Consider the following 22161-nt stretch of genomic DNA (forward strand, 5'->3'; position numbering starts at 1 on the left):
AGAGAATGGGTGAATTGCCCACTATCTCTTTAAGACTTCTGTTTAGAAATGGTCTATTAGCCAAAGCAAGCAATATGGGCACATCTATCTTCAAGGAGGTAGTGACGAATAAACTTGACAGGTGCCTGGTACAAAAAGTTCTGGAGTGCTGGTAAGCATCCTAACAACCACCAAAATCAACTAATCAAGTAATCAAGTATGAGATGGAATGCTAAAATGAAAATTAAGTCATTTCTTATAGTCAAAAGATCCCAAGTGTTTTTATCAAAAAAAAAAAAAGTTGTTTTCATTGTCAGATATTTTATATACCCTCAGAGACTGTAGTAGTTCCCAATATTACATAATCTGGTCATGGCAATCCAAGGTAAAATAAATGCAAGAAGAAACAGCTTCTTAAACATACTTTCAGTACATTTTCCTTTTTATGAGAATTGGTTTCAGACATTCTTCACATTTTTAGGAAATCTTTTGATTCGTTCTGTTTTACAGTGTAATTTAAAACTCTCCACCTTTCACTGAAATGTATTAACCAGTGAAAAATTAAAAGCAATTATAAAAGTAGGAACAGTTGAGGGCCAGTTTTAAAGACTTCAAGGCTAAAATAAATTTTTTAAATTATAATGCTCTACTTTCATATATATGTATTCCCAGTGGACCAATAAACTGGAGTGCTCATTGTTTATTGGAAATTGACATTCCAATGGTGTTAGCCAACCACGTAATTCTTTTTTTAAAGTTTCCTGTGCAAAACTGTGTACAAAGAAATGTTTCTATACCAATTAACGTTGATAGTTTGGTTTAGAACATTAAGTTAAATGAGTTTGTTTTATGTGTTCTCTTTTTACCATATTTAATGTATAGTATTGATAGTATTTTCTTCCAGAATTTTAATCCTTGTTTTATTTCAGAAAAATAGCATGAGTGTGATTAAAAAAAAAAAAAAACAGAGATAAACAGATTATTGTGTTGCTTTTAAGTGAGAATGTTCTGTTTTGTAAAGAAATCACAATATGCTGGCATTCAGAGATGCCTCAGAGGTGTCAGGCACTGAGGACTTGGGTGTACCGCACTCATGGTCTGATGAGCCAGGAAGGTGATTCTGAGTTCCTACAATGTATGCTGCTCTGTCCTAAGCAATTGATATATGCATATAGCCTTCATATTATCCTTTAACAAGCATATAGTGTCCCCATTTTGTAAATGATAAAATTGAAACCCAAATATTTAAGAAGATCACAAGTCACACAACTTGTAACTTGGAGAAGAACTAAGATTTCAGTCAGGTCTATTTGATTCCAAATCCTGAACTCCTCTCATAATGGGAAAATGAAGATTCAGTACCTAGAAAACAGAGCGATGTGAAGGAACGCTATTACAGGAATATAAGTAGCAAAAGCTGTAGGGAAACTACAGTGAGAAGCAAGAGTTCTGGAATCACCAGGTGATGCTCAGATTTCAGAAAAGTTTCGAAATTTTAGCAAGTAGAACTTGGAAATTTCTGATGAAGAAATATCAGATGGCCAGGTCTGAGGGGAAAACTCAAAAGAAAACATTTATTTATCTTACTTGCATTTCAAAAGATGATTCTAACCTACATAAAACATCATCAACATACTCTACAAAATACTCATGCAGAATATGATTTTCCCTTCTTAAACACTTTTAGCATGATAGTTCAAAATCCTACATTGGGTGGTCTCCACTGACCTCCTTTTTAGGTTTCATTTCACTACCATAATCTAAAGAGATTGAAGATGTAGGGCTTCTGTTCCTTTTTTATATAATAGCAAAGAATTGGAGATTACAAATTTAATTAAAATAATATGCTGTTGAAAGTGACCCCAAGTTTCTTGGTGTGCTGCAACTCTCTGTGGCTACCAATAAGCATTAATTAATGAAGATAATCTAAAGGCTTTCTTAGAAACCAGAATTGCAGGCTTCCTTGTTAACTTTTAGTAAAACAGCTAAGTTTGACTTCTACTGGACTCTGCTTTCCTTGACTTTAAGAAATGGAAGACCTGGGCCTCCCCAGTGGCACAGCGGGTTGAGCACCGCACTGTGAAGCTGTCTGCAGCCTCTGCAGCACGGATTTGATTCCCAGGCAGCCAGGGATACCCACATGGTGTTGGGTATCTCCTGTCTCACCCTCTGCTCCCCTCAGCAGTGCTTTCTGTCACTCTGCCTGTTCTGCACCCCACTCTTTCTCTGGTGGATCCTCTCACCCTCCCGCACCTCTGGCCTGTACCCCACCTCTTGTATAAATAGATGAAATCTTTTTTTTTAAAAAAAAAAAAAAGAAAGAAAGAAATGGAAAGAAATGGAAGACCTTTGGGAGCAACTTTTCCAATGAGTAGAAAAAGTCCCTGAATGAACATCCTGGTTGTTAGCCAGTTTTTGAGGCCCCTTCCCAATCTACATGTCTCTGTTTGAATGTGCTACCAGCAGCAGTCAACCCCAAAGACAGGCTGAGGTGGCAACACAACAATTGTTTTTTTAGTTTGTAGGAAAACTTGTGAGAGGTGATGACCTTTGTTTAGACTTGAGAAAACCCAATGATTTTAAAGTAGCTAAGAATTGCCGACGGCAAAGATATTCCCTTCACCTTCTTGTGCACGGGAGTAACCTCCAGTACTCCCTTGGCCCAAGTCCACACCATTAAGTCTAAAATGCAGTCACCTAACACCTTCTTATGTGGGGCTGTCTTTCATCACTCAGCTGGCAGCCTGTCTTGCTGACATTCTCCACTGTGACTGTGTGGCTGTCACCGAGCTGCCCTTGCAGAGCACACAGTCATATGTCTCCAAGCGATTGATCTCTATATGAAGAGTTAAAACTCTGCGTATTTCAAACTTTATATATTTCAGATCACACTTTAATGCAATAATAAAGACGAATTGCCCATATTTAGTTCTGAAAGCAGTGATGTATGGATTCACTCTGGATGTAGAACAAGCAGGTAGATTGTACGTGTCTCCACCCATCTCCTCCACATGACCACTGTATTTGTAAAAGTTATAAAATTTGATGAACTGTGAGTGATCCCAAGGAATATTTGCCTCTTTTCTTAAGGGTAATAAAATAATATCTGATTATAACAGCCAAAGTATATATCATCTTATATTATGTGTTCCTGTATTGATAGTTATATTTCACAGCTTGGGAGCATTTAGTTTCTAGTAAAAATATACTTTTTGCTTCAAAACAATTTTGCTTGATCAAAATTGCAAACTATAGAGACTTTCTTAGCATTTCTCCCTGAATCCCAATAGTCTTACAAGCCATTCTGTTATGACTGACTTCCTTCTTCATCTGAGTCACCTTTGTCCTTCTTTGATGCAAATTAAAATTCTATATCTCCTTTGTGCTAAGAAACCCACCTTATTCAAAAACATCCTTATTGACATCCCCTGCCAGTTTTATTTATTACTGGAAAATTACACAAAACATAAAATTCACCATTTTAACCATTTTAAAAATTACAATCCAGGAGCACTTAGTATATTCCCAGTGATGTGCAACCATGATTGTTATTTATTTCCAAAACATTTTAATCATGCCAAAGAAAAGCACCCATACCCATTAAGCAGTCACTTCCCATTTCCTTAGTTGACCAACACCTTGAACTCACTAATCTGCATTCTCTCCCTATGGATTTTCCTATTCTGAATATTTACTATAAATGGAATTATACAAAAAATGACTTTTCATGTCCAGCTTCTTTCACTTAGTATAATGTTTCAAGTTTCACCTATGTTGTGGCATGTATCAGTAGTCCATTCCTTTTTTGTGGGTGAAAAATATTCCATTGATGATTTGTTTGTTTTTGTCCATCCATTCAGTGATAGACATTTGGTTTGTTTGCATTTTTCAGCTATTGTGAATAGTGATGCTATGAACATTCCTATAGAAGTTTCTGTATGAATACCCATTGTAAATTCTTTTGGATATACATATATATATTAAGGAATACAATTGCTGGGTCATATGGTAATTATATTTTTAACTTATTAAGGAGCTTCCAAACTGTTTTTCACAGAGTTGTACCATTTTACATTTCCACCAGATGAGGATTCCAATTTTCTCTATATCCTCCCAACACTTGTTATTTTCCATTTCTCAAATTATTCCTATCCAGAGGAGTGTGGAGTGGTATCCCATTGTGGTTTTGATTTACATTTCCCTGATTGCTAAGTGGCCTAAAGTATCTTTTGATCTTTGATGCCACTTACTTACCATTTTTGGAGAAATGTCTATTGATTTGCAAATATGTTCTTCCATTCTGTATATTGCCTTTTTTACCCACAATAATGCACAAAAGTTTTAAATTTGATTTAGTCCAATTTATGTAGCTTTCCTTTCACTGCTCATGTTTTTGGCATCATCTTTAGGAATCTGTGGAAAATGCAAGATTATGGACATTTACACCTCTAATGATTTTACAACTCTAATGATTTTAGAGTTTTAGTTCTTCAGCATAGGTTTGGAATGTATTGTTAGTTAATTTTTGTATTTTGCATGAGCTAAGTGTCCCCCCCCCCTTCATTCTTTCGCATGTAGATATCCTCTTATCCCAGGGTCATCTGTTGAAAAGCTATTCTCCTCTCTTAGTCATTCAATTTTGAAAACTTCTAGTTGGAAACATTTTACTTACTAATTATATGTTTTTTTTCTCAGTTATTCATACATGTATGTCTTTTCTCCACAAATAGAAACCTATTCAAGGAAGGAGACTTATTTTTTGTATTTCCCATATTTTATTAATCAAGGTCTAAAATGATTGACAAATTAGAAAAGATAGGAACCAAAGAGTTGCCAGTGTGTGTTTTAGCACAATAAAATCAGGGTAATTTATTAAAAGACAGTGTATAATGCTTTTAAATATGAAAATAATAAGACAGTCTCTGCCCTCAAGATGTTTATGGTCTAACGGGGAAACTAGCACATCTGGGAGCTACTGGACAGAAGTGGCTATTGAGCACTTGAAATGTAGCTAATTTTTTTGTGTGTTTTTTAAAAAGATTTATTTATTTATTCATACAAGAGCTGGGGGGGTACAGGCCAGAGGTGCAAGGGAGGTGAGAGGATTCACTCGAGATAGAGTGGGAAACAGAACAGGCAGATCAACTGAGGTACACTGCTGAAGGGAGCAGCGGGCGAATCAGGAGAGGTCTGCTGTGCCATGTGGGTTTCTCTGGCCAGCCGGGGATAAAACTCATGTTGCAGAGGCTGTGGATTGCTTCATAGTGCTGTGCTTAACCCCTTGCACCATCGGGGAGGCCCTGGTTTTATTTTTAATGAGATTTCATCCTTTCTCTATTAATACTATTTTTTTGAGGTAATATTAGTTTACAATATTGTATGTGATTCAAAGGTATAGGATCACACCTTCTCAGATGCATGTCACCCCTCCACACCCAATACCATGGCACTCTCAGCCTTCCACCATAGTCCCTTTCCCTCTTTACATACATTCCCCCTCCCCCTCCCTATCTGTAGCCTCAGTCAAGTTTCTAGTGTTTACTATTGATTTAGTTTTATCTGACCCTTGTTTTGTTTCTCTATATTCTACATATAAGTTAAACCATCCTGTATTTTTCTCCTGACTTATGTCACTTCACATTATCCCCTCCAGTTCCATTGATGTTGTTGCAAATGGCAAGGGTACATCTATGTTTTACAACAGAGTAGTAGTCTATTGTATATGTACCACATCTTCCTAATCTGTTGTTTCCATGAGTAGGGTTGCAGTGAATATAGGAGTGCACATATCCCTACAATTAGTGTTTTTGCACTCTTCAGCAAATACCTAGGAATGAAATTGCTAGTCATACAGTAGATCTATTTCTAATATTTTGAGAAACTTCCATACTATTTATCATAAGATCTGCAATTCTACTTTCCCACAAAGGTTCTTTTTTTTTTTTTTTTTTCACATTCTCACAGGTGTGAGATCAAAATTTGCATTTTCTTGATGACAAGTGATGATGAGCATTTTTTCATGTGCCTGTTGACCACCTGTATGTCTTCTTTGGAGAAGTGTCTATTTAGCATTTCTGCTCATTTTTTTAAATTGTGTTTTTCATTTTCTTTTTGTTGAGTTATGTGAGTTCTTATAGGTCTTGGATATCAGTTCTTTGTTAGATGCATGATGTGAAACTGTTTTCTCCCATTCAGAAGGGTGTATTTTTGTTTTACTGATAGTTTCTTTCTCTGCACAGAATGATTTTAGTTTAATGTAGTCCCATTTGATTATATTCTCTTTTGTTCTCCTTGCTATTAGAGACAAATTCAAAAAGACATCACTGAAGCTAGAAATGTGAATAATTCTAATTAAGATTTGCTGTAAATATAATATACACATTGGATTTCAAAGGCTTAATAAAAAAGAATGTCAATCCTCTCAAAAATTTTGTATATTTATTGCATTTTAAATGAAAATATTTAGCATAAAAGAATAAATAAAATATACTATAAAATTTCACTTTTTTATACTCTTTTAATGTGGTTTGTATTATATTTCCATTGGCTAATACTGGCATAGACAAAGAGAAAATCAAGCATGTGTAGCCCAGCTGCACAATAATAAGTAGAGGTGATATTTATACCCTTTTCTTAAAATTCTATAACCTAAGCTCTTAATCACTGTATTTTACAACTCAAAATCAACCAGGAATATTTGGTGGCTCCAGCTGAAAACTGTAAGGTGTGGCAGGGCCCATAATACATATTGAGTAAAGAACATCTTTAAGGAGTACAAACAAAACACAAACATTCTGCCCCCACTTCAGATCTGACAAGGAGACATATTTGGCCCACATCATTCAACTAGTAAAAAGCTACAGACTAAGCCTATGGGTCACAGTCACGAGTGATTTTAACTCTTGGGAGACATTGGCAGGCATTGGGAGACATTCTTGGTTGTCACAACCAGGAGTACTACTAATATCTAATGGGCAGAGGCCAGGGATGCTGATAACTATTCTGTCATGCACCTGACAACCTTCTACAGAAAAGAAATAATTGACCCAATAGTCAATAATCTGAGTTTGAGAAACCTCTCACTAAACCCTTGCTAATTTCCAATAAATGAGGCAAATGTATGCTGGAACTCTTAGAAAGACCATGGGATAGCAGAATTCTTAAGTGGGCCTTGGAGTTTGGGCAGGTTCAGCTAGATAGGAGGATAGAGCAAAGAAAGTAGCAGAGCATGACCAGTCTGGAGGAGTGCAACCAGTGTGGGGAACTAGAAATGGAGTTAAGCCAATTGGGTGTTTCATGAAAAGGAGAAGCCATGACTGAAGAAGTGGGTTGGAATTCAGAAGGATTGGGATCTAGCTCTGCTTCTATGAGCACCTGGGTGGCTTTGAGCAAATCACCTAACATTTAGAACATGCAATATAGCCCTTTTCAATGGGGTCATTTTATTCAATTGAGATCCTCTGTGTACAAACAATTTATACTGAAAATATACAGAGTATTACTGTTAACTTTATTTTTGTGTTTATTACCAGATCAGGGTCATTCCAGACTGTGAGGGGCCTTGAAAGCCTGGCAAGAACTGGTTGTTTCTTCTTATGGGATCATCCAAGCAGAAAAGCTGCTAGAGGAAAGTGATGCTATAGATGGCTCACTTTGACATCATATACTGGGGAAGCAGGGAGGCAGTGTGCTGAGGAAAGCCCTCTAGAGCACCATCCAAAGGAACAGCATGAATAGATGAGCAGGGTCAGCATGGAGGCAGCTAAGGGAAGACTTCACCTCACTGCTTTACACAGGCAGCTGCTACCCCTGACATCCCTGTGGCAGTAAACTGAGTGGGGCCACTCTCCTGGGGGCCTTTTGGGGAAGGAGGTGAACAGAGTGTAAAGGTGAATGGAAAATAAGCCGATTACTCCATACACATGTGCATTAGTCCCATGTAATGCGATAGAACACAACAAGGAAAAAGTACATTTAGGGCCCCCCTGGTGGTGCAGGTGGTTAAGTGCTGCATTGTGAAGCTGTCCTCTGCAGCGCCAGTTCGACCCTGTCCGGCCGGGGAGAATCCCACATGGCACAGCAGACCTCTCCTGTCTCGGCCGCTGCTCCCCTCAGCAGTGCATTTTGTCAGTCTGCCTGTTCGGTTCCCCGCTCTGTCTCTGGTGAATCTTCTCACCCTCCCGCGCATCTTGCCTGTACCCCAGTTCTTGTATAAAAATAAATAAATCTTTAAATATATATATATATTTTTTAAAAAAGTACATGTGGTCTGTAAGACACAGTATTTAATATTTTACATTCAACATAGAATTCTAAGCAAATGTGGTTATGAGTTTTCCTTGAATCCGTCCCATGTTCCACAGCACCACAATGGTAACATTTTTCAAAGCATACATGAATAGCGGGATGTATTTTTACAGTATTTATAGTTTAATTTCCCCACATTTAACTTTTAAATTCAAATTCTCCCAGCTTGGTGCCAAAACAGAACATTTTTCATATTTACTGCTTTTAATAAAATAATTTATTTTCCAAGACAGTTGGGAAATGGTCTAGAAGTTCTGCACATCTTAAGAATACAGAGAATATAAACCATAGGCTCTATTAGGGTGCAAACTTCCAAAGGGCAGGGACTTGGGGCTGTGTTATTCACTGCTGTAACCCCAGTGCCCACAACAGTGCCCACACATGGTAGCGTTCAATAAGGGATTTGTTGCATAAATGCGTGACAAACAGGAGAAGCAGCATATGCTGTCTGTGTGCATGACTGATCAAGTGCTGCGTGTAACTGTGCTACTGCCTGTGACAGGACCTGACCCCAGCCATGAACTAAGTCTATAATTGAAACTGTCTCTCTGAGACCCAGCTACTGTCACTCATTTACTGCCACAGGTACTCAAAGCAAGTGTTTCTCCTCTCCTTTTTACCTCCTCTGGAACCCGGCAGAGGTAAATCTGTAAAGTTGGAAGTGGGTGAAGATAAGAGCACAAAGGGATCAAATTTTTCCCCCTCGGAAGTGGCAATTAGTTTGTCTCCTTACACCTTTCTCCAAGAGTGGCCTTTCCATGTTCCTGGAGAAGAAAACATCTCCCAGCCGGGTGTGCACCCGGCAGGACCAAGCACGCCAACCGCCTCGGCTGTGCAGAAATGTGGGCTCTTCAGTAAGACTTGACAATGTGCCAGTTCCACCAATGATAAGAAAAACCTGATATACCAACATCACCAAAGGCCGTATTTCCCAATGTAGAGCTACAAGGCCCACCAAACAAAGCCAATCGAGGAATTATTTCAAAAGCTTGCCAACAGCGTTCTGAAAGTATAAAGAACAATTTTGCTAAAGACTGATTAAAACATTATAAAAACACTAAATAGAGGTCTCCCTGGCAGAACAAGGGGTTAAGTCTCAGCACTATGAAGCTATCAGTAGCAACTGCAGCATGATTTCGATCGCTGGCCAGGGAGCTAACCCATATGGCGCAGCAGACCTCTCCTGTCTCACCCTCAGTCCACCTGTTCTGCTCCCCACTCTGTCTCTGGAGAATCCTCTCACCCCCCCCCCATACCTCTGGCCTATACCTGTTCTTGCATTCCTAAATAAATAAAAATTAATCTTAAAAAATAAAACACTATTACTTATAAATACCCTCATATGCATATTTTTCCATTTGTTTTAGCCATTTTGAGTATTTCCTAGCCATTGCTAATGTTTGCTCACTTCTAAATCATCTTGTAAGTTACTCTTAATGATACTTGAAGTATTCATGGGGAGGAGGTAGGAATGAACGAACCAAGGACATTTTGCCCCAATATATGTTTTTACCAAGAAAAATAAGAAAATAGAAAAACACTTCCAAAATGCACTAAATTACCAAATTCTCATGTAACATTGATCTGAGATTTTATTGCAAATGTGGAGCCGTATTGTAAGCTCAGTTCCTAAAAGATGAAATTACATCATCGAAAAGTCAAGAAGAAAGGAATTAGGCATGGGGCTTCTCTTCACTGGAAATGGAAGCCCTTCAAGTTTCATATTTGATTCAGGGGAGAAGCCAACTTAATTATGTTTTTAATATCACGTCCTTTAAAATAAATATCCTTGTTTAAAATCGATAATTTCTCATGTTTCCAAGCTGTAACTTACATGTTTTTCAAAAATATCAAGAGCCACAATTAATTCAGCCACATATCCTCTCTTAATCTTAGGTATATGTTGTTAGGTCTACATATTTCCAAAACATAAAATGTTTCATAGAATCAAATAGTATCCTGAAAGGTGTGAGATGCACAACTATGAACCTGTGCCCAGTGGGTGTGGTAGTATGTACACATGCACATGTGTGTTTGCTTTATATTCCTGAACTGCCAATAATAATTCTTGAGGAAAATTCTGTTTCAGTGTTTGTAAGTTCATTATTAAGGCATTTTTAAAGCTGATATTATTTTGCATGATTTTTATTGAAAGGTGAGTTTGTTTTATTTTACTTTGTCTCCAAATGAGATTAGAGAGCTACAAATTAATACAATGAAAGTAAATAAATAATATCTGTAAATGTGAAATTACAACTGAATTGTAGTTGTCAAAATCCTATATTAAATATCTCTTCTTGAAACTCACAGATTCAAAAACAAGTAAAAACCATGTTTTAATTTCTACTGTAGAAAGCAGAAAGTTGTACAAATAAAAATTAAGATGGAACCCTTGAGTAAAGCAAACTTTGACTAGGTGAAAGGAAAATATGTGAAGTCCAGAACTGGAAACAAACAATTGGTCAAATGGAAAACATCTCTGGACTTCTGCTTTTCAGACTTGCCTGCCTTCTAAGCTGTTATATGGTGATATTGAAAATACTTCATGTATCACAGAGATAACATGAGGATGAAAGGCATATTTGAAGTTCTTGAAACTATTCTGAGAAAGCTACTTGAGAAAACATGAGTGCTGTCAGTAATACCATGCAGTACATCAATAAAAACAAGCGATCACTTTCATCCATTTCATCTTTCTCTTATATTTTTCACAATAAGATATTACTTTATAATAAGCATTTTCTAAATTGGCCTTCTTTGCAAGCAATACCAGAACCAAACCCTGAGCCAGAACAAGCAGAAAATATGGCCTTAAGAAAATGAACTAAGGGGGCCTCTCTGGTGGCACAAGGGGTTAAGCACCGTACTATGAAGCAGTCCGCAGCCACTGCAGCACAAGTTCAATCCTCGGCCAGGTAGCAACCCACACGGTGAAGCAGACCTCTCCTTTCTCTTCCACTGCTCCCCTCAGCAGTGTATTTCAGTCAGTCTGCCTGTTCTGTTCCCCACTCTATTTCTGGTGAATCCTCTTGCCGCTGCCCCCCCTGCCCTCATGCACACACACCTCTGGCCTGTACCCAGCTGTTGTATGCATAAATAAATAAGTCTTAAAAAAAAAGAAAAAGAAAATGAGCTAAGAAGGATTCATTCATTCATACATTTATTTGTTCATGTCCAACATTGTGCAAGGCACTAGAGGCATAGCAATAAGCAATGCAGAAACAATCCCTGCCCTCATGAGGCTTGCATTTCAACAGAAGAGATAGCAATTATTATTGAGTATTCCAAAGAAAAGCATAGTGCATTGGCAAGTGACATAACTTAGTAGAGAAAGATTAGGGATACAGGCAGGGTAGAGGCAACTCTAGAAGCTTGGAAGGACACCAGAGCTCCTCATGTGATGAAAATAAAATGAATGCCATATTGATTGTCATGCAGTGGAGGTGGAAGTCTTTGTATTATTACCCTAATTTCCCATAGAGCACTTACATATTTATACCAGTTAGTTTAAATTAAAGTCATTGGTTATTTCTGATCTATCAGGCATGGTACCAACTCTTTGTAGGAATGACTTTTCTATGGGGTGTTAAAGTCCTGGTTTTGATTTATGTAACCTCGCCCTTGATTAGCTTTAGTTTGCCAACATGTGAGTTCTGTTTTTCATTATACAATACTGGTATGAGCAACCCATAGGATTATTCATGTACGATTTCATATAGACTTAGAAAAAAGGTCCCTGTTACACTGTTGGGTTATTTATTTTGTTTTCCTTTCCCTTCCTTTCTTTATAATGCCAGTCTACTTTTTATTTCTGTTTTATAGCTATCACAAGGTAGTTAATAGATTCAACTATAAGGAGGTAAAATAATAAATTGACATTTCCCCTACCAAATTGTGTTATTGTTTTATTCTGTTATATGTCTAATAGAGAAAGGAAGCATGACTAGTATTTGTTAATAACTAAAATAGTGAGTTTTAGAAACAGATCAACACTTATCTCAGAAGTTCCCAGCAGAAGATATTGCTCTATTTCCTGTTACTTCCTTCCTCATTGTTTATTTGTTTGGTAATAAAATGTCTGGAAGAATGAAAAAATTAAAACTCTAATTCATTTTAAAGTTATATTCTGCTCCTATGGATGAAATGACCTAGACAAATATATAGATTTATTTATTTTATATGGAGAACTTCAGACTAGAAAAAGATTTAATGGCAGCAAGAATGACAAATAGTTTGTATATTTTTAATTTAAAGGATAATGAAGGGAAACGGGATTTCTTCGAAAGATGTCAAAATACATGTTTAACTATCAAGGAAAACTTGAAGTGGTTCTGGTGAACCACCAGGTACCAAATAACAAATGAGGACCATGCTTTTCATGGGGAAATTTAATTAATTCCACAATTGTACAATTGTGGAAATTAAGACTTCATGGACTCTAAAATTCTTAAGATAATCTTTCAAGCTATGTGTACATATATGTCTAGAGAAAAAAATGATACAGATATACATACCTTACAGTTCTTTTTTAGCAAGTCAGAGAAATAACATGTACAAAATTGATTTAACATAGTAAGTGAATTCGTAAATTTGTTTTTGAAACATGAATCTGTATCAAAGATCAACTATTACTTCTGTTTAGGCTCCAATTTTACAAGTTTTTGACAAGCATAGTATATTTTGATTTATTTCTTTGTCTGAAATTTTGCCTCCAAATAAATATTGTAATCGTCACTGATATATTTCAGTGTTGTAACCTGTGATCTTTTCCTTTGATGAATATTTTTGTATTTCTATAACAGCATTTAAAAATAGCCAGAATTGGGGTGGAGGGAGGGATTTTGCTTAAAAGAGTAGAAGAGAACTCTGGTAACATGCTGTGTATTGTTAGCTATTTGAAAAAGAAAATAAAAGCAAGAAATGAGCAAGCAAGCAATAATGACAGGTGGACAATAAACTTATAATTCCTTCCCACCCTTTCTGTAACATTTAACTATAGAAACTTAACAAGAAAAAAAAAAACACTTCCCCTTTACTCTCTGCACCACAAAACACTAAAAATTACTGTAATCTTTGCATTTGAAAGTGTTACTGATTTTAGTTTATTGCCTGTATTTGCCATTTCCATATTTAATATTTACAGTATTTTCTTCAGTTTTTTTCCTTTTTTATGGTACTTCTATGAGTAAATCCATATTCTGTAGTCTCAAATAACCTTTAATTTCATTGTCAGAGAGACTAAAGGACAGAGCCATCTAGCGTACGAGTGAATTTAACCAACTATCCAACATCTATGTCTCACCCAGGCTTAATTGTTCTCTGCTTATAGTTGTATAATCAGTAACTCTTCTAAAGAACTATGCTTTTCATGGGGAAATTAAATTAATTCCACAATTGTACAATTGTGGAAATTAAGACTTCATGGACTCAAAAATTCTTGAGATAATCTTTAAAGTTATGTCTACATGTATGTCTAGAGAAAAAATGACACAGATATGCATGAGCACACACACACACACACACACACACACATATATATATATATAAAATCCATTACACTATGGAACTTCCTAAATAGGCAGTACCCTCCATCACTATCACCCCCAAAAAATATGTTTTAAAGGAGTATTGGTTTTTCTAGAATGCATAAAGTTACAGAAAAATAATAATAACAAAGTCAGTGACCCTAAACATTCTTTTTATTTCCTATTTTTATAGTCTTCTTATTCTTTAACATCAAAAAAATGAAATTATATATGGAGTATAATTAATACAGTCATTATTAATAATATTTTACCACTTAAATGACAAACAATGAATATTGGGCAATTAGTTTTTCTTTTTTGATAGAAACTTTTTACCAGTTCCTTCCCCCCAGGTTTTATTCCTCCTCCAAATTTTAGGAAGTACTTGTAGAACTATCTTGCTTCTTATGTTTAGCAGGCACACTAAACAAAGTGTGTGTGTGTGTGTGTGTGTGTGTGTGTGTGTGTGTGAGTGTTTGTGTTTCTGGTCCTAAATTCAAATGTCTATGAAAATTTTCATTTTCATTTTATTTTTAATTTTATAATTCAATTCCTAGCTCTCTGTTCTTTGGTCATAATGTATGACTGATCTGAAATTCTGAGCATTGCAGAAAAGATACAGAATTGGATAGAATATCAAATAAGAGAAATTTAAAGTTGGAGAATGATTATTATACCTCTAGGTATTTTTTAATTTCAAAACCCTACACCAAAGACAGGGAAACCAATTGTGCATTTAAAACTGAACATGTGATATTCCAAAATTGTGTGTATGTGTGTGTATGTGTGTGTGAATGGAAGAGTTTAAATTACCCTGTAACTGTCTATATCTGCATTGATTGATTGATTGATTCAAAGTTTTTTTTTAAGAATCTGGATTTTGAATTTGACCTATATAAGTACTTATCAACAGACTGCTAAAGCTATATTTAAAGTCTGTGAGAACTAGTGTATTGAACCTTAATCAATACTCGAAATTCTCATTACCTTGACCTTCAAATACCTGAAAGTTAGTTCACTTTGTAAAGATTTTTACTTCTGTTAGAGTTTGGCACTGCCCATAAACCTGTTTTCCAACCCTTTACCCCACACAGATTCAAGATGATAGCGTTCCCAGCAGTTTATTAGTTCTTGTGTTCATCTGTCTTAAACCTTGGAGTTCACTAGACCAAAGCAGATAAAGACTTCAGAAATATCTCTGATTTGATAGCAGTATTTTCCTTAACAGGAATCTTTTATCCCTGAGCATTTTTGCCCCTCCAAACCTCAAGACTAGACTGTTCAATGCCACTCCCGTGATAGGCATGCTGTAGTGCTTCTGTTTACCAAAAACACATCAAAGACCTAAGAAATTACTAATGCTTATGAATAGTCTCAAGACTTGTAATGGTGCCTCCCTTCAGGGTAATAGCACTAGCGGGAAAATGAGTCAGCACAAACCATTAACAATTGCCCCAGTGACAAGATTGCATTTATAATTAATGCAAAACTACAGAGCTATTTTCTTATCATGTTATTTCCTATCCTTTCTGTTTTGTTTCCCCAGAGTTTCTTGTAAGGAACATGAATTCTATTACAAAGCAGTTTTAAAGGGAATTTCCTCTTCTGTCCATAACCCTGAGGAACACTAGCCTTAAAAAGTAGGAGCCTGTATTTACAACAAAGTACAGATGAGGGGTAAAGATGTTCTTAGTAAAATTGGCAAAAGAAGATGAGACACAGGTCTACTCTACCAAGCTGCTTTTCTTTACATGCCGAGAGCCCACTCATCATTTAAACAGGATCATACACAGCCTCGAAGTTTGTTTGACTTCTTTTTTTTTTTTTTTTTTTTATAGAAAGTTCAGTCTCCATTACACTTTGGGAAATGTCCAAAAGTTGGAAATACTCATCCCCAACGTAATTCCAAAACTGATGTAAGAAATCTAGACACTCTTGTCCCCTCTTGTTTCCATTCCTTGTGTCTAATTTTCTAGTGAAATTCCCTATACATTATTTTGGCCTACAAGAGCCTAAGTGTTGATATATTTGAAAAAAAAGAGATCACCCAAATAAAATTTTTGAGGGAATTAAGCTTGGCAATTACTGACATTTGACGCTGAGTTCCTTCTAATAGTCTACAACCTAAGATGGAAAACATAGAAACTAGTGATGGAATAGTATGTGAGTGAACACAACTTAAGTGTTTATAAAGTAAACACTATCTTCGTTTTAAGGACGAGCAAAGAGGGGTAAAGTACGTGATATGGGTGTTCAGAAGAAGTATAGGAGTGATTTCCATTTTCATATTATTCATTTTTCATCAAAGACTGACTCTAAAACAAAACTTCCCAATCTCCTTGGAAAAAAGAGGACAAGTAATGTGTTAAAAGCAGAAAGCTCCAATTTTGAGAAGAGAAAAGTCATGGTGGGGGAAGTGAAATAAATACTGAATGAATCAATGTGTGAATGAATAAAGAGGGAAAAGATGAAGCTCAGAAAGGAGAGAAGTAAGTTAGGAATATAAAGAGGGATGAAAGAAGGTCATTTAAGGTAGTGTGGAGACTAAGCACCTAAATCATTTGGCTGGGGTGTCCAAGACTCAAAACTGTATACACAGCGTCCAAGATGTATTTTATTTTTTAATTAATATTTTATTTTATATAATTCTTACATCATTTTTCTTTTTTGCACAGTGTATGCATTAACATTTTGGTTATATTCCCCATACAATTGCACGTTCCCCCTTATTTTGACTCTCGTCCTTCCTCTCCCCTCCTCTCCCCACCCAGTGTGTCTCTGGTTTATAGTTGCTTGTTGATTTTGATTTTTACTTTGTATTGATTAGTCTTTTTCCTGGTCTCTTATTTAAGTTTTCGAAATTCCTGCTATGAGTGAAACCATCCGGTACTTTTCTTTTTCTTTCTGACTTATTTTGCTGAGCATGATCCCTTCTAGCTCCATCCATGTTGCTGCAAACTGCATGTGTTTATCTTTTTTGATTGTTGAGAGCTAATGAGACTCAACAAAAACAAAGAAAATAATCCAGTCCAAAAATGGGCAGAAGAGCTAAAAAGAAACTTCACCAAAGAGAAAATGCAAATGGCCAACAGGCATATGAAAAAATGTTCAACATCACTTGTAATAAGGGAAATGCAAATCAAAACTACCATGAGATATCATCTTACACCAGTGAGAATAGCACATATTAAAAATACTAGCAACAACAAATGTTGGTGAGGTTGTGGAGAAAAAGGAACTCTCCTGCACTGCTGGTAGGAGTGCAAACTGGTCCAATTACTATGGAAAGCTGTGTGGAGATTTCTTGACCACACTTCCATATGATCCAACAATTCCACTCCTAGGTATTTACCCAAATGACAAAGAAACATTAATTCCAAAGGGCACTTGCATGCCTATGTTTATAGCAGCACTATTTACAATAGCTAAGCTATGGAAACAACCCAGATGCCCAAAGAGAGATGACTGGATCAAGAAGATGTGGTACATATACACAATGGAATATTACTCCACAACCAAGATGTATTTTATAGAAACTATCAGAGATTAGTTAAAGTAATGGTTAAAGTATTCGCAAGAATGTCCAAAATATATTCTCAGTGGCATAAATTCTTTTTTCTTCTAGTAATATTTAGTTAACTATAATGGTGACTGTGAGTTCTATTCTAATATATGAGAAATTAGAGGTGTTTCTTTTTGGACATATTAGCAGCTATATTTTATGGTTGTTAAATGTTTCCTTTTTAATTACTTTCTTTTTTGCATTTCTTTTTTTTTAAGATTTATTTATTTATTTGTTTGTTTGTTTGTTTGTTTGTTTATACAAGCATTGGGTACAGTCAGAAGCGCAGGAGGGTAAGAGAACTCACCAGAACCAGAGCGGGGAGCAGAGCAGGCAGACTGACAAAGTACACTACTGAGGGGAGCAGCGAGTGCAGCAGGAGAGGTCTGCACACCATGTGGGACCCTCGCCAGCAGCCTGGGATCGAACCCACACTGCAGAGGCTGCGGGCAGCTTCGCAACCCAGCGCTCAACTGCTGCGCCACTGGGGAGGCTCTTAAATTTACTTTCTTAATAAAATAAGTTCTTGATAATTCTAATCAGAGGGCACAAAATATATATGAAGTGTTTGTTCTTTTTTATGCTTTTAGTTGTTAAATGTTTCCTTTTTAAATTTACTTTCTTAATAGAATAATTTCTTGATAATTCTAATCAGAGGGCACAAAATATATGAAGTATTTGTTCTTTTTTATGTAAAGACCACTCAGGTGGTCTTTACAATGTAAGCTGTTTTGAATGTTTTTGTTTCAATTTTTATTGTTCTATATGTGAAAAACCTTTCACATAGCAACTTGACAACATATTTTCATTTTTTTATCTAAATTATTTCAAAAGAGAATGGCTGCTTTGAACATTCTGAAATGATTCCTAAAACCTTGAATGCAGTCCTAAACAAATCAGAACCAGGTTGTTGGTTTTTATTTTTTTCCCCTCGATTACAAGTTTGCTTTATTATTTAAAGCATGGGAGGGCGGAAATTAAAAAATAAAATCCATACTTGTTTTGTAATAATTATCAACAAGCAACCCAATCAACTGAATCAACTCCATATCTCTTTCATACACTATAATTATAGTTGAGACTGTAAGTAGAGAACCAGAGGCAAGCCTTTGTTCCATAGTATGCATGTGTCAAAATTGAAACCAGTTTTACAGTGTTCATGTCCAAAGTTCCATTGAGAAGAAAAAACTCCAGTAGTTGTCTATTTTAATTAAGAATGTGGAGGAAGCACAATGGACCATGCTGGAGGACTATGGGTATCTTGGTGATGGGTGTGAAGTGATTACAACCCTGAACGGGATGATCCTGTACCTCCAAATCACATACCATGTACCTCAATTTAAAGAAAAAGGAAGGAAGGGAGGGAGGGAGGGAGAGAGGGAGGGAGAAAGGGAAGAAGGAAGGAAGGAAGGAAGGAAGGAAGGAAGGAAGGAAGGAAGGAAGGAAGGAAGGAAGGAAGGAAGGAAGGGAGGGAGGGAGGGAGGGAGGAGGGAGGGAGGGAGGGAGGGAGGGAGGGAGGGAGGGAGGGAGGGAGGGAGGGAGGAGAAGGAGGGAGGGAGGGAGGGAGTATGGATTCCAAAGCCAAACCACCTAAGTCTGGATCACAGTACTGCTGGGTCAATCCATGCAGTTATCTAACCCATTAGTCCGCACCTCAATTTCCTTACCTATAAAATAAAAATACTAGCACTTACCCTACAGGATTGTTATGAGGATTAAATGAATTAATACATTTAAATCTCTTAGAACTTCACATGATCTGTTGTAAAGGCTCAATAAATGCAAGCTATTTGAATTAACTTTTAAAAATTTTTGTAACCATAATTTTAAGAAAAGCAAACAGTGGTGGTACTGCACTCTTCAGCAACACTGAGCATGCTGTGAAGAGTGGTGCTTCAGGATAGGAACAGCATGAGTTGGAGACAGATGACTTCATTTCAAACTCAGGCTCTAAAACTTAACCAGTTTTGTAGTTTTACTCATTTCCCAGATTCTGTGTTATTATCCATAAGTACATAGAAATTATGTGGACCAGTGGACTTCCTTCCAAAAGAAGTGATGTTTCAGTGGTGTTCTAAGGATTGAGGAGAAACTTGCTGGCCTATGTATTCAATAAAAAAAGAAGTCACACTTGGAGATCAGTGGCGAGAATCAGATCATGTGCAGCAGTCCTTTACAAACTGTAGATCACTATTAGTTGGGAATATTGGTTGAACTTCATGATCTAAATGCCATGGCAAGAGTTGCAGCTTTATCTGTTTCTGATAAACTGGCAGTGGTAACATCTTAAACCAACTCAGCATTTCTGCTTGGCCTTTGCAAATGGTACCATTGTAAAAGGCAAAATTATGAAAGTGAGAATTACTCATTAATTTGAACACGTTTTGCTTTCTCCCCTTGCCAACACTATTTTAAAAATTAATTACAAATTCAGATCACATATCTGATTGTGGGTTTTTCCTAAGACTGGCCCTAGTTTCCTGATTTCTTCAGTCTTTTTTATCTTTCAACCTATTGTCTTCAATCTTACTCCCTCTTTTTGAAATAAATCAAGGGTTTAAATAGATGCCAATTAAAGAGTCCAGTGGCATAGGGTAGCTTTCATTAACTAATGATGTTGATATAATTATATCCGAGAGCAAATAAATTGGACATTTTTACTCAGATTTCTTGAAGCTTTCTAAAATGTTGAAAATGGCTTAATGACATTACTTTCTTGAGTGCACCAGATGTCCTTAGACTCCAGATTGGATACTTTCCAGGATTAGACAACAAGTATGAAATAGACAAAAGTACTGAAGTACTTTGTGAGTCCTCATCTGTCCATCTATTAAAAAAAAAAAAAAGACCTCTTTATGGACTTGGTACTTTTAAAGGAGACATAATGAAAAACTGAGTAGAAAAAAAAAATGGAGAAAGTTCTAGGCTGATTTTTAATTTCTCTGAAGTAGTGGAGTCAAATTAAATCCCCACCTGTACTCTGACTCACAAATATCCCCACTACCAGAAATTTATCTGTCTCATTTCAAGCCATGGTTGTAAGTAATTTTGCAGAAGAGATTTTAATATTGTATGATGCCACATGGTTTCATGTGGACGGTAATATGGGGAGGGGTCTCTTAGCCCCAAAGGATAATCAGCACGAAGTTTCCCTGGAGCAGAGGGGTTTTTTTCTGGTTTCAGAGGAAGTATAGGGTCTAAAAGAAACTGTAAGGGAATTATCTGCTGAAAATTAAGAATCATAAAAGTACAGAATCATAGGACTAGATGCAGCATAAACAGTGCATGGCTCATAGTAGACCTGTGAGGTACACTCCATAAATGAAGTCTCCTCTCTCCCCTAATGGCCTTTGGATCAGTAGTATTGAATGATACAGTTTAGTGCATGTTCAAATGAGAAAAACAAAGAAAATTTAGTAACATTCAGTGTTTTGTTTAAAAGGAGAGGGCAATTATATTAAAAAAAGAAAAACATGAAAGAATAATATAACAAGCACCCTTGCTTCCTGTATCCAGTTTTGAAAAATTGTGAATGTTTTATCATTCTTTTACCATTTTTTCCTAAAGGATAAATATTGTGGATAAAGTCGAATTCCTCTTTAAACACCACTTTAGTCCCATTTTCCACAAGTTTATATTTCGTGTGTGTGTGTGTGTATGTGTGTGTGTGAGAGAGAGAGAGAGAGAGAGAGAGAGAGAGAATGTAGAAGTAGCATGATTACTGTGTTTTAATTTATACAAATGGTATATCTGTTCAAAAACTGTACTTCATTTTTACGTTGTTTCTTTTCTAATTCTCTTGAAGGCTTGAAATGTCCTTTATTTTGCTAAATGATAATAATAATAAATGATAATTCAAATATCCTTACTAGTAAAATTGAAAAACTGCAGAATATATTCCTACAGTGGTCCCTTGCTTATTTTTCTTAGTGATCCTTGAAATCCAGAAGGAGAAAACTGCTGTAGTTTAATCAGTGTTTCTGTCACATCACCTTCAAATGTCCTTGTGGACATCCCCAGGAAGTGCATGCAGATTGGTCCTGTGGCATCATCTCCAAACAACTTAGTTAGAAAATAATCCCCTGAGCTGGTCTGAACTCTGTTTTCATGTGCCTTCTACTGGTCATATTCTACTGGTCATGTGCCTTCTACTGGTCATATTCTGTACTGTGAGGCCACACAGCAAAACAAGTTTAATTCTCCTTCTTTATAGAATTTCTTCAATCACACAGAGAAACTACTAGGTTTTCTCTGAATCTTTCTTCTACAAATTAAGTATCCTCATTTCCATCAACATGTTTCTAGTAACCACAAACTGCATTCACAGTCAATTTAGCTCAATTGTTCTTCATTGAAAGGAGCTGTATATATATGAAGACTCAAAAAAAATCCATCAAAGCTGTTGCAATTTGTAACAGCTTGTCTGACGAGACTATTTGTCTGCCTCTGATCTTGGAACAGAATGGTTTTCACCTCCAATTGCTGACAATGTGTGTTAGTCAACTCAACAGGTATCCTGGGGTGTAGCTACAACTGGGAAACTGCATGGCAAACTGGTGATAAGTTTGAGATTAGTTTAGTGCTATATTTGCACTAAATGATAATTGATAATAAATGATAATTGATAGTGCAGAGTTCTGCACTAAACTATCTGTAGGTAAGGTAGATTCCAAAGACTGAGGTTCCAGCTGTTAGTTCCCATGTGATATAATACTGTGTATCAGCTCTGGCCAAATAAATGAGAATTTGCTTTATCAAAGGGTGAAACCACACTTGGTGTTTTTCTCA

The 22161-nt window shown here is 36.3% G+C and overlaps 1 protein-coding gene across 5 annotated transcripts in view; it reads left to right on the forward strand.

Annotated features, from left to right (window-relative positions):
• DLC1 (DLC1 Rho GTPase activating protein) overlaps nucleotides 1-22161 on the forward strand; it is a 365361-nt gene that overhangs the window by 248427 nt on the left and 94773 nt on the right. The window contains exon 2 of one of the 5 annotated variants that reach the window (XM_054700830.1): nucleotides 8928-9617. The exons of the other annotated variants lie outside the window; for them this stretch is intronic. Within the exon in view, the coding sequence (XP_054556805.1) occupies nucleotides 8928-9151 (224 nt within the window). The 3' untranslated portion in view covers nucleotides 9152-9617. Of the gene's footprint in view, nucleotides 1-8927; nucleotides 9618-22161 lie in introns of those variants that run through there. 5 annotated transcript variants of the gene reach the window in all.

Source organism: Talpa occidentalis, unplaced genomic scaffold (genome assembly GCF_014898055.3).
Source record: "Talpa occidentalis isolate TD23 unplaced genomic scaffold, MPIMG_talOcc4v2.1 talOcc4.4, whole genome shotgun sequence".
NCBI lineage: Eukaryota > Metazoa > Chordata > Mammalia > Eulipotyphla > Talpidae > Talpa > Talpa occidentalis.